General features: G+C 56.9%; 4 protein-coding genes across 4 annotated transcripts; 3 read left to right on the plus strand and 1 right to left on the minus strand.

The window, feature by feature from the left end:
- The first annotated feature begins 2,989 nt into the window (after window positions 1-2,989).
- KVR01_013691 (uncharacterized protein) lies at window positions 2,990-6,640 on the plus strand. Its single transcript, XM_044793422.1, has 2 exons — window positions 2,990-3,273; window positions 3,363-6,640. Exon 2 carries the CDS (start codon window positions 4,022-4,024, stop codon window positions 6,362-6,364), a length of 2,343 nt encoding a protein of 780 aa, XP_044637336.1. The 5' UTR covers window positions 2,990-3,273; window positions 3,363-4,021; the 3' UTR covers window positions 6,365-6,640.
- Window positions 6,641-7,828: 1,188 nt separating this feature from the next.
- On the minus strand, window positions 7,829-10,978 carry KVR01_013696 (uncharacterized protein; the record flags this gene model as incomplete). The annotated part of the gene is made up of 2 exons (XM_044789562.1): window positions 7,829-9,538; window positions 10,964-10,978. The coding sequence occupies 2 exons, from the start codon at window positions 10,976-10,978 to the stop codon at window positions 7,829-7,831; spliced, it is 1,725 nt and encodes a 574-aa protein (XP_044637341.1).
- Window positions 10,979-12,829: 1,851 nt separating this feature from the next.
- On the plus strand, window positions 12,830-16,138 carry KVR01_013693 (uncharacterized protein). The gene is made up of 3 exons (XM_044791912.1): window positions 12,830-14,020; window positions 14,098-15,436; window positions 15,629-16,138. Exons 1-3 carry the CDS (start codon window positions 13,310-13,312, stop codon window positions 15,886-15,888), a joined length of 2,310 nt encoding a protein of 769 aa, XP_044637338.1. The 5' UTR covers window positions 12,830-13,309; the 3' UTR covers window positions 15,889-16,138.
- A 1,917-nt stretch (window positions 16,139-18,055) lies between these two features.
- On the plus strand, window positions 18,056-20,168 carry KVR01_013668 (uncharacterized protein; the record flags this gene model as incomplete). Its single annotated transcript, XM_044786611.1, has 1 exon — window positions 18,056-20,168. The coding sequence occupies exon 1, from the start codon at window positions 18,927-18,929 to the stop codon at window positions 20,166-20,168; it is 1,242 nt and encodes a 413-aa protein (XP_044637313.1). The 5' UTR covers window positions 18,056-18,926.
- Between the last annotated feature and the right edge of the window lie 352 nt (window positions 20,169-20,520).

The following is a 20,520-nucleotide window of genomic DNA, read 5'->3' on the forward strand; positions in this document are numbered from 1 at the left end:
AGTGGTTGACTAGCAGTCTGAGTTGCGATGAGCACGCGCAAGCTGTCCTGGAGAAGATGGGAATCAACTTGAACCTGAGACCTGAAGAAGTACATAGTCTCGAGCGTATACGTACATATGTGGGCAGTTAAACATAGAAATTGACAAACGCCTAGGACTGGGCCGCATCCTACCTAGGCAGCCTTGGAATGTAATCATTTCGTCCCGGTTCCTTTCTTTCTCTTGCCACCTCTACCCCTTGTTCTTGTGCAGCATAAAATGAATTTGGTAACCTTACCGTCTATTTGGAAGGCAGAACAGTGCCGGTGTAGCTTTGCAGGGCTGCATTCACCCCCTTTAAAGCCTTATAGGGACGCAAGCAACGTTTTGAATTCTATTCTAGGGTAGTAGTACAACAAGAGATGCTTACACGTGTAAACCTTTTGAGCTGTTGGAGGCTGCGCACGTGGGCCTGCGTCAGAATTGCGTTTTAACCTTGGAACTTGAACCTCTTTCTGTGGTACAATCAGTCTACACACCAATCAGGTGTCCTACGTGGAGGGTACATATGTATTACTACCGTGCGAAATTGATGAATACGACGACATTGGAAACAAGAAAATGAAGTGGAATTTTAATCGGAGGTTTAATTTGCAGCAACGTCTCGCTTGCTGCTACACAGTCCAGACGCGAGGCGCAAGCAGGCATCCGGGTTGGAAGGTATGCTGCCCTTCTCTGGTTCCGAACTTGTCAAGCATTCTGGCAGACTGGCAGACTGGCAGGTCAGCGCAGCATGTCAGCCCACTACCGGAGAGTTGCACTGACAGCCCTGGAGGCGCAAAGGTTAATGCGCTGCACAGACAGTCGAATGACAGCCCCTCAGCCCCTGAGAGACAGTCTTAGTGTGGGGAGACACCGATGCAGCATCTGTGCGCTGTTCACGCCGGGCCGCAGTAGCATTTCGTAGCACTCGCCAATTACGGTCGAACCAAGAGGGACGATGGCTGGCTCCTGTTACCGTGTAACCATGACCGGTGGTCGTATCAGCCCTGGAGCGCAGGGCGGGCATCGCGGGTTTCGAGAAAGCGGCAAGTATACCCCTTATCGGATGCATGTGCAGCTTCATATATATCCAGGTCTGTATTACAGCGGATGAAAGTCCTGATGCAGGACAGAGGGCCGCCAACAGCGACACGCGCGGGCTGGGCAGTCAGGCAGTATGCAGTGTGCGGCTATCAATATCCAAGCTCGAGCTCGAGCCGGATGGGGGACGACGACGACACGGGGATGACGGGCCCCTGGTGGCAACGTGCTTCCGGGGACCCAAGCAGGTGGCCAACCTTGAAAGGGCGGCCCTGGAGATTGGCCACGATGCGCACTGACTCGTCAGGATCGGACAAGACTGCCTGCCACAGACCCAATGGCACTCTGACTCCCAGGCTCCCACATGGCGCACCCGAACATATGGTTCCTGGAGAAGGTTCATCAAACGGTCATGGGAATCCGAGCTTGTGGGATTGCCGACCTCCTGGGCAGGCCGACCAGGCCGATCTGAGACGGTAATGCTAGCGCCCCGCGAACAAGCAGCCGGACCGCTCGCACAGAGACTCCCGGCCCCCTCTCGGGCCCGACATACTATGTAATCATCAGCAGTCGTTCGTCTTATGATCGTCCCTGTGGCCACTAGTGAAGCGTCCGTGAGTCGGCTAGGTAGATAGCTTGGCCTGGGCTGCTAGGGCAGGAACAAGCACACTAGAGTCGGGAGGTCGCCGAGCTGGTGGGCAATATTTCCGGACGGAGCGAGGGCCAGGGAGAGAGGGTGCCCGGGGGAGGCGGACAGGCGGACAGCAGGGCAGAGAGGCGGGCGAGACGCTGCGGGTAGACAGATAATCCCAAGGGCTGCGCTTGCTTTGCGCTTATTCTTGTCCCTCCGGTCTCCCTCTCCTCCCTCGCGAGATCCTCACACATGTGGAAACAAAGAAAATAACCTTGCAACCCCCCTGTGACCTTGGCGAGGATTACCTGGGCCATGGCCGGTCTGGCATTGGCTCCACTCCCCGTATTATGTCCGGGATCGTGGCAGATATGCCTCTGTCAAATGCCCGACCTTACGTAGCACGAAGGGGGCTCATGAGTCGGCGCAGGCAGGGCAGGCCACACAGGACCCCCGATCGAGGACCCAGTGATGAGGCTGAGGTGTTTTGGTGTCGGCGATGGATAACGTGGGAAAGCGGAGCACACGGAGCTCATGTCCACAACGTTGCAACTTGCGGTCCAGAAACAGACCCACCATATTAGAGTGCTTTAGTAGTGTACGGAGCCCACTTTCAGAGGCGGGGAGACCCCGTCACCCTGACGCAGGCATAGCTGGCAGAAGCTGGCAGAGACTGATAACAGACGTACGGATACTCGAGCTTGTCCTGGGGGCAGCCTTGATTGGACTTGGTGCGAGGACGACTTGCAGCTGGGGGTCTCCATTCGTATAAGCGCCCCGAGCGCGGCCTGCAAGAGTTGGCTCGCAGCGTCGGCGCAGGATGAAGTGCGCATGGGGCTGGAAGGGCATGCTGGCACATGTGCATGGCAGGAGGAAGACATCCCATCGGATGGAGCAGCACCTGAAATGCAGGTCGGAAGCCCGGGATGTCTGCGTGTCTGCATGTCTGCATGCGTACAGTATGTACGGAGTACTGTATGTACACTATAGTTCAGTCTAGCTACTCCGTGCCTTGATTATTATTACAGCCGCCCCGGCTACCCTGCTGCCCTGGGCGGCTGCTAGGCGGTCGGGCAAGCAGCATGCGGGACTTTATTAGGGTGCCCTGGGTACTACGGTCTGAAGCCGTGTCAAGGGCCCGAACCTAGGCCCGGCTAGGAAATAGAGCAGCCCCTATTTTCGAGGATCCGAAGATCCCCCAGACTCCTCTGCTCCTCTCCCGGCGGGCTGTTCTGCACGTCGGTCCAAATGTGCCCAACCTCGATTTCTGCTGCGCACACATTTTGCACAGCAACTGCGGCCAACCGTTGCCCTCTGTACGACCACACAGCTGTGTGCCCTAGCCCGGCTGGGTCGGTAGCACGACACCCTCATGGGATCTCGCGGGATTCACGAGCTGCACGATGGCGTCCAGTGATACCCATCGCGGTTGGCTGGTCCGCTCAGGCCCGAGAACTGAGCTGAGCTCATCTGTCAACCCTCCTGGCCGGTATATACCGTCTCTCCTACCAGCCAAGATTGACTCGTGATCTCATGCTACCTCGGGAGACTTGCAAATGGCTGGCCGGTCCGGGATGCTTGTATGTATTTTATTTGTGCGTTATGTATCGGTGTACACTGCAGGTGTACAATATATACGTGCAGTACACTGACAATTCTGCTGTATTAGTGCGGTGCGTTGTGCTCAATGTAGGCTGGGCCTGGTTAGCCTTTCGTCAGGACAGCCCGCCTCTGCACAGACTTTCTCGTGCACATGAACGGCCGGCCCGCCCACGAACCATGCATTTGCATTTCCTCTTCGCGCCGTTTCCTGGCTTTACTGGCTCCTGCCGGCCCTTGTTGGCACGCTGGGCTCGCGGATGCAGAGGCCAGGCCCATATGCGAGGACGGAGGGGCCACCAGGGGCCGCACACAGGGGTCAAGGCTCGGGGCACCTGGCCAGAGTTACTCTGGGTGATTTGCGAACCCCATGAGGCTTGTCGTCGCTTGCGAGTCGCGACTCACGCACATACACACACACTTACACGGCCCTGGAGGAGGGCGGGCAGTCCACGCTCCACACGGGCAGATTTATACACGCTGCCCCCCTCCCTCGCCGTGCGACCATGCCCACAGCAGCAGCAGCAGCCAGTACATATTCTAGTACATATTCTGGTGCATCTCTGAGACAGACAGGTCTTCCTGGTTTCACTGCTTTTCTGCCCACCCGGCTGTCTGTCCCTCTGCCTTTCATCCTGCGCCCCTCCTTGGCATTTGATACTCTCTAGCAGACATATCAGCCGCCTAGTACAGCCACCCCGTCTGCCTGTGCAGGCCACGACACTCAAGATGAAGATTCTTTTCATCTGTACAGCACACAACTCCCTCTCCCAGAGGTTATACCTCGCACTCTCACAGCTCCACGCTGTCACCATCGAATATGCCCTCTCCGACGATAGCATGCGGGAGGCTGCCCGCCTGGCCAAGCCAGACCTCATCATCTGCCCCTTCTTGACCACCCGCGTGCCAGTCGACCTATACGAGGAGTACCTGACCCTCATCGTCCACCCCGGCCCCCCAGGCGACGCTGGCCCGTCTTCCCTCGACTGGGTCCTCATGGGTGATGATGGTTCCGAGCCCGACGCTGCAGAACTTCTCAAGAAGGACACCCTGAGCGAGAATGGCAGGCCATATTGGGGCGTTACTGTCCTCCAGGCTGAGGCCGAACTCGATGCTGGGCCGGTCTGGGCATATGAGCAGTTCCCCGTCGACATCGACGAGCCGGGCCTCACAAAGTCGGGCTTATACCGCGGTCCCGTCACACGCGCTGCCGTCTCGGCGTGTCTTGCCGCCGTTGACAGGATCAACGCAACCGCCTACACCTCGGCCCCCATGACTCCCCCGCTGACGCCAGGCTCGAGCAACTGCCCGAGCCCTGTATACCGTGCCATCCACCCAGGCCTGAAGGCAAAGCCCCAGTACAAGGAGTTGTCCGTTGGGCTCCAGAAGCCCTTCCTGGGAGGCGTCACACATCACCGCCCGCTCCTCAAGGCCGGGCAGCGAGACTTCAACATCAAGACACACAGCGCCAAGGAGATCTCCAGGAGAGTACGCTGCGGCGACTCACAGCCCGGCTGCCAGAGCTCTATCTTTGGCCAGGCCATGTACATATACGGCGGCGTCGTCGATGACGGCTCGTGGATCTCGGCTGTCAACGCTGTCCCCGGTGCCATCATCGCCGTCCGTGACGAGGCTGTCTGCTTCAAGACGGCAGACCAGCATGGCATCTGGATCACCCACGTCCGGCGCATCAAGAAGAAGACGGACCCCAAGCTCTGGCCCAAGGTCCCTGCTGCCTTTGGCCTGTGCCAGGTCGGGCTGCTGTCAGACGATGCCGTGGCCAAGCTCTCCCGGCCGATTGCCACCCAGTCCCCCTGGTCCAAGCCTCCACACGGCACCTTCCAGGAGGTCTGGGTCGACTTCGTGGCCGTCGACGAGGTTGGACACTCACGCGTGGCGTATGTGTACTCGGACTTCTACAACGGTGCCATGTCCACCGCCCAGTGCAGCAAGCTCGTCGAGGCCCTGGCCTACGTCCTCAGCACCCACACCCCCAACCACCCTCTGTCTGCAGTCGTCATGATGGGCGGCAACGGCTATTTCAGCAACGGTATCCACCTGAATGTCATCGAGTCAGCCGCCGACCCAGCAATGGAGTCCTGGGACAATATCAACCGCATCAACGACGTGGTGTACTACCTCCTGCACGAGTTCCCCTCCCGCAACATCCTCACAATTGCCGGAATCCGTGGTAACGCTGCTGCTGGCGGTGTCGCGCTGGCCGCGGCGTGTGATTCCGTCGTGGCTGGTGCCGATGTTGTCTTGAACCCGGCTTACCGGGCACTCGGGCTGCACGGCTCCGAATACCACAGCATCAGCTACTTCGCCCGATGCGGCCCCACGGGCGGCAGGCGGATCCTGAGGGATATGACGCCCATCTCGGCGTATGACGCGCGTTCCATCGGCCTCGTGGACCATGTCCTCCCAGGCTATGGCGCCCTGCTCGACACGAGAATCAGGAACCACGTCAAGGCCGTGGTGCGCTCCTCGGCGCCGTCCACCCCCAACGGCAGCCCGACCAGCAGCCCGACCTCGAGGAGCTCCAGCCGGGGCATCCTCAGGAACAGGAGCAGCGCGCCCAGCCTGAAGAAGAAGACCAGCGGCAGCAGTATCAACGGCACCTCCAGCGGGCCGCGCTATGCCCCTGGCGCGTGGAAGAGCAACGCGGACATCACCCCACAGGGCCTGAACCTCGCGCGGGCGACGGAGCTGGGCGAGATGTCGCGGGACTTCTGGAGCCCCCGGGCGGAGAGATACCACACCAGGCGTGAGGCATTTGTGCGCAAGATGAAGGCCACATCGACCCCGCTGAGGTTTGCAAAGCACCGGAGGAGCGACAAGGACGCGGGGAAGCTCGACGAGGAGGAGACGGACGAGTATGACTCGGTCGAGTATTTCGCACAGAAGCAGGCCAGGGAACTGGAGGAAAGAATGGCCAAGTTGGTCGCACAAAACGCCACCAAGGAGGTCGGGCGGCCCGAGGGAGAAATCGGCGTTGCTGTCACTGGAGATGCACCCGTCCAACCCAAAGACCAAGGCCCCGTGTTTGCGTGTTATTACAACGGCGCCTAAGTCAATCAGGCGTAATAAAGAAAAGAAAAAGAAACGTGTGAGGCGCGGCAGTCCGTTATGATTTTGACCTATCACATCCGAGTCATATCCACCACCTGAGGCGGCTGAGGTTGGCCGTCGGCCGCATAAGTTAGTTGTTTTTTCTGAGACAATAGTCTCTGAGCCTCAAAATGAATTCATTTTGATTATTTCGACCACAATAGCGTCTTGTCTACATTAGACAACCCTCAGATAGCATATAAATCTAGCCCAAGCTCCTTATGCGAGCAGCCACCACATTCGTGTCCGCCCTTGCAAAGCTTCGACATGACTTTTCAAAGGGAGTGATGGTGATCAACTCATGGCTCGGAATGGTAATCTTTCATTCCAAAAGTCTCATTGCACTCTACCTCATTACCTAGGTATCCATCATCACGCCCTCACCAGCGTCCATGTACCTAGGTACTTCCCCTTCTTTCAACAACACCCAATCCAACCTTGAGAAGGGGTCCACGGGTACCTCAACCACCCCATCTTGATCAGCACCTTCCATATGAGCGGTCTTCCAGCGGATCATAAGGCTTTGGGTCGCGGTGCGTTTTACATCTGTTATTCGGAAGGGAAGCTTCAGCCTTCCCAGGTGGCTCGCCACTGCCACATGCGACAGCGACTGTACCCTTCGCAGTGCCCTTCTTGGTTGCCTTGTCACAGTACTTGAACTGGGTTTCGACACATCCGCACCCCAAAGTGTACTTGAAGTCACCACACATGATTCGGCAATGATGTATTGCCGGACGAAATGTGTGGTTTCTAGAGCGTGCAGTAACAGTGATGTGCCAAGTTTCAGCAGCAAGGAATGATGTGCTTCGGCGTGAACCAGATGGACAGAAGATGGGTGCGCAGAGTTTCACAAGTCCCTTGGGAGGGTGTAGTGTGTAGATGTGTTTCCGAGGGTTGAAAAAAGTGGCTGGTAAATGAAGTGAATGATGACGGGCTTGTTTCGAGGTCTGTGAAGGTGGAGCAAGATTGGTGAGAAAGAAGAAAGAAGTACAAGATTCGGCCCCTATTTATACTAGTAGTTCATGAGAGTCACTGGACTTCTCCCGCCACCTTATGAACAACATACACGTACCCGTCATAATTGAACCTCGAAGAACAAAACTGTGGTGCTTTCAGGTGAAGAACCCCGCCAGAGTGCCCAGGTGTGTCACTCAAGATCTTCTGACTGCAGGTGGGCATGATGTACTCAGGTAAGCAGCGACCTGTCAAGGCCTTGTGACACCAATTTTATGTACGCTACACCGAGACCCGTGACTGGCAAGCTTCTATTTGTTACAATGGCCCATCAACCAAATATCTCTTAAATCTGAAAATATTGGAGACTACCCTAGTGTACCAGTGTGGTGGTGCAGACATGGCCAATCACGAAAGCGGCAGCGCAGACCGTCCTACCAAACGAGTATAACTCTAGAAATTGATGGAATATTAAATCTCAACTGCCCCTTTTGAACACGCGAGGGCGGGCCGTCTCCGCCACAGGCAATTCCTAACAGTGAATACCGCCAGACAAAACGTTATTGCTATGTACAACAACACCGCAGGATAGAGCCACTTATAATAGCTCAAGGATTCAAAGTCAATGCCGAGCCTATCCATCAACCCACTCTCCTCAACATCAACCAAGACCATGGCGTTGCACCAGAGATCATCGCAGTCATCATGAAGCTCAGAAGGAACAAAAGTCTTCGTAGCCTCACTAACGCCAACCACACGGCCGTTAGAATCGAGAGCCTCAGCGTAAACCGACTCCAGGAACCGTGGCAGTGGCCCCAGCACGGTTTCGAACCCAGACCGGGGCTCGACCAAGATTTCTTCCCATATGGGGTCATCAGTCCCGCCTGCTTCAGCGCCAAATATCCTCCAAACATGTATTTCCGTGGCACCATTCCAACTCATATACAAGGCCGTCTTTGTCCCTGTCTTCGAGTATGACACGATCGATGGCCTCCCTAGAGGATGGCCCACCCATTCGTCTGACTTGTGTACACGGTACAGGGCAGGGCGCCCCTCGTCAAGCAGGCAGGCTTCAAAAACAGGCCTGGCCCCTCCGTCGTACTCGGTGAGGCATCCAGTTTTGCCCCAACCGACAAGGGTGTTCCCGTTTGGCAGCCCTCGAATGCTTCCTGCCAGTGTGGAGTTTTGAGGCTGGCCATCGGTGAAGTACTCAGCTTGGATTGTGGCAAGACGTCGGTCTGCATCAAGTTTAATCACCAAGCCCCGACTGAAGAGAGAGTCAAGGACTTGTCCTGGGGTACGACCATTATCGAACAGAGAAATGACTTCGTTCTGGCCGTCGGAATACAAGGTCCTCGCGTCATGCTGGAAATGGAACCATCTTTCTGGGTCTTTGCTTCCACTATTGATGAGAGAATCAGATGTAATTGTGAAGTCTGATCGTGAACCGCCTAGGCGCCACTTGATGGATCCATCTTTGCCTGATATCTTGTAGACTGTAGATGTGTGCCTCGCTGAGACGAGATAGTCGCCGGAGCCATCATCTGCTTTCTGAATGGAGTTGATGTGGAAGTAATCCCACGGCGACTGTCCCGTCCCTCCAAAGAATACCACTCTGGACTCGTCCAAGCCCACGTGATCTGACGACCTCCATTCGAAGAGTATGGCCCCATCAGATAGTCTTTGTTCTTGAAACACACAGTCGTAGATATATCCAACGCCCGGGATGCCAAAAGCTGACAAATCGGCAGGTATGGGGCGGTATTGTGTCAATATTGCAGCAGTTCCGTTTTCGACCAGTGTGAACTCGTGGATATCAACCGACGGAGATGACCCGTTGAAGCGAACCCCGCGTACAACTTGGTAGTCGGAGTCGAGGATGAGACCCTCACCACGACTGGTACCGCCGTCGTTTATGCCCCGGTTCATACATAGATGAGGGTCATCATCTGATGCCTCTGTGTCCAAGTACTGACAGGGGTAAAAGTTGTAGACATGCGGCCCACGATTATCCTCAGCGGCGTAGACGTCACCGCCGGCCCAGACGAGCTCTCCATTTTGGTCGTATATGAGAGGCCCGGACAGGCTGCTCCCAAACGGGGCGAGGAAAAGGTAACCAGGAGCGACACGGTCTTGTTGGTTGATAGTTACATTTAGGTATGGCACGCTGATCTCAGGTCGCTGCTCGCCACACGTGTCATGTCAGCAAGCATGGATTCGTAGGGACCGAGCGAGGCTCTGTGGTGGAGCATGGGAAAGAGGGTCAGGGCCCGGGGTGGGGGCAGGCGAGAAAACACTCGTACAGTCTTGAAGGGACGGCTGAATCTAGGAAGCCAATACCAATCCCATGGTCTGCTGTTATCAACACCAGGATGCATGCTCAAGAGAATTTTCAGGAGAAAGTTGGAAGAAATGTTTTCCTACGTCTGATCACGATCTGGACACACTGGCCAAGGATGATCTACTTGAATGGCTCGCTCAAAGTCTCGAATGAGTCGTATATTAGGCCCCTGTCCCGCCCATTCCGGCCTCTGCTGGAGACCATGTCTAAGCTAGGTTTCTCCTGAGCTCGCATTGCAGATCGTCTCTTTTCGCGTAATGCATCGTATTTGTGGAACAGGGTTCGTCCAAATTTTCGGGAGAGAACCGTGCTTGGTGCCACGGAACTTGACAAGTATGATGATACAACAGACCGAATCGTGTCATTGCCTGCCCAGCCTGCACCCTTTCGGTGTCTTCACAGCCACACAGAGAATTGTATGCTTCCCGCTGGCTAAGAATCAACTTGGTGGCACGTTAGTACCCAAAGGAAGTAGGTAGTATTGTTCCTCGACATGGATGTGGGCGGTGAGATGCTGCTCGAATACTACTAGGTAATGGCGGAGACCAAAAGACTGCGGCATATTCACCTGGGCAAATTCCAAAAGTCACACTCAGTTTTTCGCGCGGCAATTCTTGCGCTCTATGTTCAACTAACTCGATGTCATTGGTATTGATACAGCTCATCGAGCAGATTGTGCCCAATTTAGTCAATCCGTTTCAGGCATCATGTTCTTGTTTTCCTACTTTGCGTAGATGTAGTCGAGATTCTCACCTTCCCTCTTCTTGTCCTTCTTTGCGTATATGTAGTCAAGACTCTCATCTGCCCTCTTGTCCTTCTTTGCGTAGATGTAATCTAGGTTCTCGTCTGCCCTCTTCTTGTCCTTCTTTGCGTAGATGTAGTCAAGGTTTTCATCTGCACGCTTCTTGTCCTTCTTTGCGTAGATGTAGTCGACATTCATCTCGTCACGCTTGGCGGGCTCAGCCACGAGGTCTTACATCTTTGTCAGTGAAATGTGGCCATGGACAGAAGACATGACGTTGGGCCAGAGGACCAACCTCCGGACACGGGGACGGCAAGGGCCGAAACCGAGCATGCAGCCATGGCGACAGCAACGAGAGTCTGTGTGAACCTCATGATGGTGCGATTCGATGGAGATCTGGAATTTTGTGTCGGGCTTATGGTGTTAAGCTGTTGTTGCCTCTGCACACAACTGGGAGAGAATGTCAGACGGGTGCGCAGTTTACGCCATGGCGGGCAATGCATGCTACGATATATATAAATACATGAATTCGGATCATAAACACAAGAGAAGCCCCTGAGAGGACTCGGACAATCGGGTTTGCTCCAGACTGATCGCTTGATCGGGCCATTCAAAGTACCGGAGTCTACGGAGTTGGCATTTAGTTTTCATCTATTCGTATGCATCCACTTCAGAGGGCAATCCCCAACTAAAGTTTGACAGAGGCACCGAGCATGATATGAGCGAAAAGGGGCCAGGATAGCCAAGCAAGCCCGACGTGGCTGGCTCGGGGGTGGAGTGGGACTTCCCCATTAAATGGCGAGTAAGTACATTCTGACTCGGGCGGGCTCATTTCAGGATGTTCAGGGACATTAACATGTGCATGCATAATGAAGCTTTTTGACATGCTGTGTTTCAATTTTGGTGGTCTGTTCTACAGGGCGCCATGGTGGATTGTGTGGTTGGACTCCAAGGTAATGTACGCCCAGACAGTGCCAAAAATGTGGAACTGTTAAGTTTTGGAAGCACAATGACATCTGCTTGATACCTAGGTATGTGATTTGCTAATCAGTCAAAGCACCCGATTCAACACAAGCAAGCATCGCCATCATAAGAGATGAGTAGTAGTTCGCTGCTCTCGTCATAAGGAATTACGGCCAAGTTCTCAAGTGTTAGACTATGTGTCCGTCTATTGTGATGTAGTATGAGAGAGTTCATTGACAATAGTTAAATAATCCAGAGGGCCGCCACACAGGGAGACCGGACAATTTGAATTGGCAATTTTTCACCACAACTGATTGTTGTAATCCTGGGCCCAGTGTGGTTCATACCAAGTGCACACAGACCAGTCCTAGGTGGTGCCGGATGTGGGAGGCCAGATAAGGATTAGATGTGGAGCAGGGAAGACAGCCTGAGGTCCCTGTTCCTCCGGATGAGGTGTCAGTAGCTGAGCCATGCGGCTCATGTGAGCTATCAGTGGGTGGCCGGGTGGCTTGGAGGACACAGAAAACAGACACGAAGTTCCTGGTCGGTGAGGTAAACAAACTTGAAGGGCATCCCGACGATAAGCGAGACCTCAAACGTTGGAGGCGTGGCACATGATTGCTTGCCGGGAAGGCAACAAGGCAGGCGGAGAGGAGAGAGGGGCAGTTTTCCCCGATTCCCCGATTCCGATTCCCCGCACCGGTCTCAACCGTGGAAGAGTGGGGCGGGTGGGGCACAAGAGCGGAAACTCCAGATACATCAGGGGGGAAGGGGGGTAGAAGGCAGAGAGGCATACTGAGGCTATACTAGTATACTGGTGATGTAAAACGGGGCAGAGGTTGGCAGTGCGATCTATGAGGCTGAAAGTGACAGGAATGACAGGTTGAGCCAGCTGCCCCATTGGTTGTTCTACTTGTGCATTTTCCACGAGGTCGAGAAGCTAGGGTACGGTACTGTAAGTCTGTACTTGGGTACGGAGTGCCTCCACCCACCACCCACACGATAGACGGATGCGGGGAACCTGGACTGGCAGACTGCATGTACAACACGAACTGGATCCGTCAACCGTAGATGCGGTCAACCGTAATTGTATCGACGGGCAAACCAGAGTAAATAATGAGCAGGACAGTCAAGAGAGATGACCCTGCAGACATGTGTATTTACAGGTGTTTTAAACGTGGATTGTGACGAGTTGATGTTTGTGCTGGTGAGCACTAACCTCCAAGTCCTCAACTGTTCTAAGTAGTACCAGACATGGATGCATCCCCTGCCCAGACGCAGGTGGTACTAGTAGTAGTAAGCCGGCAAGAGATGGCATCGTGAGCATGCTCGTGTAGTACGTGCCAGCAGGAAGACTATCTATTATAATTCCGTTATGTAACTATCGCTGCAAGGGCTCTCCACGGGCTCTCCACGGGCTCGGCTGGTCGTGGCCCATGGCGTGGCTTAAACCTGGGGAAGCCGAGCCTCAAGAGCTAGCTCGACGTCTCCCTTTGCTGCTGCCATTCCTGTTAATCCCTTGGGCTCCTTCCTCCGTACACGACCTGGAATTCCATGGAGACTCCTGATTGACTGACTGGTTTTCTACTGCGTCAAGTTGACCACCCGCGTACCGTACTACTGTACACTGCACACCACCATCAACACCACATCGCCACAAGTTGACGTTGACTTGGGTGATAGTCAAGTCACCCCAGGACAGACAGACCCGGGGTTAACATCGTTGATCTGCCCCCCTGCACCACCACGGCACTAGCTACCACCACCCATTGCCGTCCCTACCTTGATTTTCTCTCTTTTCTTGCCCGATATATCCACCACTCTCTGCCAGCCCGGGACAGGCCCGCCCCCAAAGGTTGTCAGCCGTGCAATTGGCCCAGCCCTGCCAGCCCTGCCAGACCAAAGAATGCTGCTGCACAGGACCCCGCTCCCCAGCCCGGCCAGGGGAAACTCTATGCCACTTGGCGCCATCTCTGCAGCGCTGTCGGCCACACGCACGCTGGCCAGGGCCCGCCAGCGGGCAGGGTCCAGTCAGTCCCTCCTGCACCACGATGCCGGCCTGCCATCCCGAGCACGCCCTCGCGCCCACCACCTCCGGCCGAACCCCGAGCCCGCCAATGCTGGCCCCAGGAACGCCCCGCGGGACGGCATCGACACCGGCTGTGCACTTGGGCCGCTGACACGCTTACGTTCACACTCACACTTACACTTACACCCAACCTCAAACTCACAATATCTGAGGCTCTCGTCGTCACTGGCTACTGCTACTATATCCAGGCCCTCGCCCGCAGGAACCTCTGTGAATAATTGTGAGAACAGCACATACAGGCGGGGCCCAAGTACGACGTCACTATCACCACGGCTGCCACGACCAACAACAGCAACAACAACAACAACATCCTCATCTTCACCCTCATCCAGGGCCCTTCACTCGTCAGCCTCACCGCCCGGCATGTACACCACATCCTTCGCCTTCTTCGAGTCCCTCGGGGAGGCGGGCATCAGCCATGTCTTTGTCAACCTGGGGTCCGACCACCCCAGCATCATCGAGGCCATGGTCAAGGGCTCGCGCGAGAAGAACCCAAATTTCCCCAGGATCATCACATGTCCCAACGAGGTATGTTGTCGTCGTGACTTTGATCTTGAAGTTGAATAGGTACACCGTCATGCTGACCACCAATAACAAACATCCAGATGGTGGCCATGTCCATGGCAGACGGCTACGCCCGCCTGACCAACAAGCCGCAGGCCGTCATCGTGCACGTTGACGTCGGCACCCAGGGCCTCGGCGCCGCCGTGCACAACGCCAGCACGGGCCGGGCGCCGATTCTGCTGTTTGCGGGCCTGTCGCCCTTCACCATCGAGGGCGAGATGCGCGGCTCGCGCACAGAGTACATCCACTGGGTGCAGGACGTGCCCGACCAGAAGGCCATCGTCTCGCAGTACTGCCGCTACTCGGCCGAGCTCAAGACGGGCAAGAACGTCAAGCAGATGGTCAACCGCGCTCTTCAGTTCGCCCGCTCGGCGCCCCAGGGCCCCGTCTACCTGTGCGGCGCCCGCGAGGTCATGGAGGAGGACATCGAGCCCTACAGCGTGGACCCCAAGTTCTGGGAGCCGGTCGAGCTGGGCGGGCTGCCGCCGCGGGGCGTCAAGGACATCGCCGAGGCGCTGGCCGGCGCCAAGCAGCCGCTGGTCATCACGGGCTATGCCGGGCGTAACCACGCGTTTCCGGAGCGGCTGGTAGCGCTGGCCGACGCCGTGCCGGGCCTGCGCGTGCTGGACACGGGCGGCAGCGACATGTGCTTCCCGGCGTCGCACCCGGGCTGGCTGGGCCTGCGGTTCGGCCGCGAGGACTACATCAAGAGCGCCGACGTGATCCTGGTGCTGGACTGCGACGTGCCGTGGATCCCCACGGGGTGCAAGCCGCGCGCCGACGCCCGCATCTTCCACGTCGACTGCGACCCGCTCAAGCAGCTGATGCCCGTCTTCTACATCGACGCCCTGCAGCGGTACCGCGCCGACAGCCTGCTCTCCGTGGACCAGCTGATCGCGCACCTGCAGACCAGCGAGCCCACGAGGGCCCTCCTCTCGGGCCCCGAGGCCAGCGCCCGCGCCGAGGCCCTGCGGGAGAGCCACGCGCAGCGGCTGAAGGAGATCGACGCCAAGGCGGTGCCAGCAGGCGACGGGCAGTTCGGCACGGGCTACCTGTGCAAGAAGCTCAAGGAGCTGTGCCCGCGGGACACGATCTGGGCGATCGAGGCGGTGACCAACACGGCGTTTGTGCACGACAACCTGCAGCCCGAGGACCCGGGCTCGTGGATCAACTGCGGCGGCGGCGGGCTCGGCTGGTCGGGCGGCGGCACGCTGGGCATCAAGCTGGCGACGGACGTCGAGCACGGCGGGCCCGGCAAGGGCAAGTTCGTGGTGCAGATCGTGGGCGACGGCACGTACCTCTTTAGCGTGCCCGGGTCCGTGTACTGGATCGCGCAGAGGTATGGCATCCCGGTGTTGACTGTTGTGCTGAACAACAAGGGTGAGTTTTGTGTTCTTTCTTTCTTTCTGTCTCTCTCCTTGTTTATTTCTCTCCCTCCCTTTCCTTCTCCCTCTCAACCAACCTCCTCCCAAACCTCACGCGGTGAGGTATACATCATGGATCATGGATGATGGTGGCATCTGAATCAGGGTAGATGGATGAATGTTGCTAACTGTCTATCCACACACACAGGATGGAACGCCCCGCGCAACTCCCTCCTGCTGGTGCACCCTGACGGGCTGGGGTCCAAGGCGACCAACGAGGAGATCAACATCTCGTTCGACCCGGTGCCGGACTACTCGGGCATCGCCAAGGCGGCGGCGGGCGGCAAGCTGCACGCGGCCAAGGTCGACAGCGCGGCAGACCTGGACGCCGTGCTCAGGGAGGCCATCGAGAGCGTCAAGAACGGCCAGCCTGCGGTCGTCGACGCCAAGGTGCTCAAGGGGTGCTAGGTTCAAATGTTGGGTGGTTGTGGTGGTGGTGGTGGTGGTGACGAAGGGAAAATGAGTTCATGTTTTATTCTGTGGTTGTTACATCTCATCAACTGATCTAGATGTACTCTACCCTGGTCCCGGTCTGTCTCTGCCAGTGTGCAACTGTAAGTGAGACTTGTGCCACGCTGAACATGCGGTAGTAAGGCTTGTGGTTGGGGCCCTCGGAGTGGCCACACCATAGACCAAATCGTATCCAGTTTGCACAGCATCTCATGTGCTGCTTCTAGGTGGCCGTGCTGAGCACGGAGGTGCATTCCTGGGAGCTACCTGTAGACAGAGCTGGCACTTGAATGCTGGGGGCCAGACTGTGTGCGTGTTGCTGGCCAGCTTGTATTGCAAAGAATGATGATATCCCATTTGTGCTCGACCGATTCACTTCTGGGCACCCGGATGTCCTCTACCTTGCAGGCTACCTGGGTACCAGTATAGCAGGTGCCGTGCTACTTGATATGCTAGTATGTATATAGCCAGCACAAGACTGCATAAGTACCACGAGAAGATCGACACGCCTCCCGACAGCTGTCTTATCAGCACTTCAGGGAGGACTTGAAGAGGACCTCTCAACAACGAGCACACTGCCAGTGACTGCATAGGCTGGACACCACCTGGGCAGCCAATTACTTCAGTCAAGATATCCCTTGTCGGGTAATTAACACAAAGCACGAGGTGGGATCCCGGAAATTCCGCAACAGCACCACAAGCACGCTGGCATCAATGTCAGGGCCGGCTGTTATCGCAGAGCAGCATTGAACGTTGGACAGGCCGGGCTGTTTGGGTCGCCACCCACGGGCCCAAGGCTGCAGGGGCTGCAGCCGCATCAGGACTAAGAAATAGACCTGATGATCTCTGCGGGTGAGCGCTGCTGCAGGTGTGTGGCTGGCTGCGTGGCTTGGGTTGCTTTTTTCTCTTTTGGCGTCTCCATGTCGGCTGGTCGGGTGTCTGCCGGTGCCGGGTCAGCTCTGGCTGCATGTCTGCATTCTGCTGTGACAGCAGGTACTTGTTATTAGGGGAGAGGCAAGAGGGTGTGAGGAGGAGCTGCAGGGAGCTTGGGCCAGTCGTGGGCATTGCGGGGGGGGGGGGGGAGGAGAAGCGGAGGAGGAGGGGCAGGTGTCAGCCTGTGGGATTGTCTGGGCGGTCAAGCTTGTGCTCCGTACTGAGTAACGTAAAGTGATCAATCAGTAAGATGACTTATTATACCCAGCTGGGCTTGAACCGCATCTGGCCATATCATGTTGTGTTTACTGTGGCGCGTGGAGAGACCGAGTATGTCTGGTTTGTGTAGCCTAAATGCTGTCGTGCCTGTCGTGTTAGTCCTCGATGCATCGATGCTTGACCCCATACGCAGTACCTAGGTACTCGGTCGATACTCAATCTCAATTATTACCATCCTTGATCCTCGCCGCAATAATCGAGCTGCAGCAGCCCGGCTCCGCTGCCCCAGCAAGTTGCACCACCGATCAAGTGTCGTGCTGTCTGTCGTGTTGTTTTAATTATCAGCCCATGGTACATTGAATGAGATGATCTACCATTTTGATAAAGTGCACACCTAATCACGCCAGCCAAAGTCAAATTGCCAATTTGCCCCTCTAAGCCGCTACTGTCGATGTCGACGGCCCTCCTCCGTTCCCGTCCACCGTTCCCGTCCACCGTCCAACAGTGCACCTGCTGCCGTGGTGGCCCGGGATACCTGGGCACCTACTTAGTCTAAGTAGGCTACTACAAGGTCCAGAGCGGACAAAGGGAAAGCAGGGAAGGTGTGTACTGTAAGCCGTAGTCCCTCGGCTCTTTCTGTTTTGATCATTGCCTGCCATTACCTTGCTGTCTGTCTCCTCATCCTCGTTCTTGAATTTTATATTTTACATTTTTATTTTTCTTATTCTCATTGCCAGTATTACTAGTAGTACCACCAAAACACTCGGCTTCTCGCCCTCTGTTCAAGTTACTTGGCCGACTCGGGCGGGTCCCTAAGGCTTGGCCACCTGCCCACCTGCCCACACTTGCCCACACTATCCCACAACCCACATGCACCTTCCCAACCCCCACCCCACCAAATCTAGTACTCCCAGATACGGCATCAGGTGCGACGGCAAACTGCAAAACTGCAACTGCCTCCACTCGTCCACAACCACGACCACAGCCCTGCACCTGCACCTGCACCTGCACCTGCGCCTGTGTCTGGGCCTGGCTCTGGCCCCCTGCCCTGGTCCCGCCTCGGCTTCGTTTTTCCAGTCCATCCCAAACAATCAGGGTCTCGACTCCACTAGGCCTTGTCTCTCTCTCGAGTCTCTCTCGTGTCTTCGTGACCCCTCGACCTCTTTTTTTTCTTCTTCTTTCAATTAATGCCCTGGCTTCAATCTCCTCGCCGCGTCCAACCAACCTTGGAACCCTGACTGCAAAACACAGTTTCGCCAATCCACAAGGCAAAAGCGGTCGGTAGATCAAAGGACGGGCGACATCGACAGAACCACGAGACCATGAGCAGTCCTGCTTCGATATATTTATCACGAAGCAGGAAAAGAGACCAACCGCCCTGGCCCTCCTAGTTCACCACCATACACGACACGCCACTTTGATTTTGTGCCCACGGTACCCCTCGACGAGACTATTCCACCACGACTGGACAGTTCGATCCACGAGCCTCGGCAACAAGGTCACAGGGTTATCAGCTGGCAGCCTGGCAGACGAGCCAAGGAGGAGACGAGGGCAAGAAAGACAGACAGACAGAAAAAAAGGAAGGGAGAGGAGACGGAAGGAAAGGTGGGACAGCTTAGCGCTGGACAACACGGAAGCCCTCGCCACGATCTAGACCACGTCCAACACCGTATTCCAACCCGCTCGGACAAGATATATATACAAGAAGAAAAGGTGGCCCACTTCGCTGTCGCTGCCCCCGGTCGACTGAGATAAAAGCTGCGCGTTTGTTGCCGGCCTTTGCCGACTCGATAACACGGCCGCAGAGGAGGAACAACAAGAAGAAGAAGGACAGGATATCAGCCATGTCGCCAAACCCGCAGGACGGCGGGGCACCACCCAACCACGAGCACGATCACGAGTCCAGCGGCAGCTCCGTCCCGCAGTCCCCTCCGCCGCCGCCCAAGCCCTCGACCGACCCCGTCCTGGTCATCCAGCCGCCCCGCCTCGACCTGCAGCCCATCACCTCACCGCAGCTCAACGCACAGCCCGATGACATCTTCAAGGTCCCGGCACTGGCCGCCCTCAAGCTGCTCAGCTCCGGCGTCGAGGCGCTCGTGCGCATCACCGGCGACATCCCGCCCACGCCCCCTCCCATAACGCCCCACATCCCCAACATGAGGAGCATGCAGGCCGAGAAGGAGAGCATCGTGCGCAACTACTCCGAGAACAGCCTGGCCCGCCTGCGCGACCAGGAGCTGGAGCTGGCCCGCCATGTCCAGGACGCCGGCCACACCCCCGGCCCGGCGGCCACCCTGCCCGACGACCACCAGGGCACCACCTCCCCGCCTTCTTCCCAGCAGAGCCCGGCGGGGCCCGTGCTGGCCGTCCCGAAGCCGACCAGGACGGCCGCCCTCTCGGTGCCGGGCCTCCACGCGCCGGCGCCACAGCCCATCGACGGGGTGCGCCTCCGGCCGACGCCCAGCCCCGAGCCCAGCAGCTTCGTGCCGCCACCGCCGCCGTCGTCGACGCCGGAGCCGTACGTGGTGATCGGGGCCAACAGCCAGCCGCTCAACATGCAGCACAATGCCATCACGCGCAAGTTTTACAGCAAGAAGCCGCCGCCGATCGGCATCAGCGACTACCTGCTGCGGATCCACCGGTTCTGCCCCATGAGCACGGCGGTGTACCTGGCGACGAGCCTGTACATCCACCGGCTGGCGGTGGACGAGCGGGCGGTGGCGGTGACCAAGAGGAACGCGCACCGGCTGCTGTTGGCGGGGCTGAGGGTGGCCATGAAGGCGCTCGAGGACCTCAGCTACCCGCACGCCAAGGTGGCCAAGGTGGGCGGGGTCAGCGAGGTGGAGCTGGCGCGGCTCGAGATCAGCTTCTGCTTCCTGTGCGGCTTTGAGCTCGTGGTGGGCGCGGGCCTGCTGCAGGACCACTGGACCAACATGAAGAACGGGGCCGACCTGAGCAGGATAGGCGCGGGCGGCGGCGGGGGAGGGCCAGGGCCGCAGGCTGGGAGGATGCCACTACCCGGCCTGAGCCTGGCGAACCTGCCCAAGCCGAGGAACCCGCCACCCCAGGCGGTGGTCGAAGGATGATAATTGATCTATGGGTGGGTGGGAGGAGGGGGGAGTACATAACCGACCATATTGGAGGACCGTCATCGTCATCGTCATCGTCATCTTCTCACATCTATTACTGCATTGGGGGCCGCCTTCTTGGAGCGAAGCGTCACGGTTCATGTTTTATTGTGTGTGCCTTAACGGGGTGTTTGTTGTTGGACCTGGGCATGTTCATCTGTCATCTGTTCGTGCTCATCTCATCTACTCGGGGCGGCATGATGTTTGCATTGGCACGGAGGGACACACGAGCAGCATTCTTGTTACATATACATGCATATACCTAGCTACCTACCTACTTACGTACTTACCTACTCAAATCACATATATA

Source organism: Diaporthe batatas, assembly GCF_019321695.1.
Source record: "Diaporthe batatas strain CRI 302-4 chromosome Unknown Contig00030, whole genome shotgun sequence".
NCBI lineage: Eukaryota > Fungi > Ascomycota > Sordariomycetes > Diaporthales > Diaporthaceae > Diaporthe > Diaporthe batatas.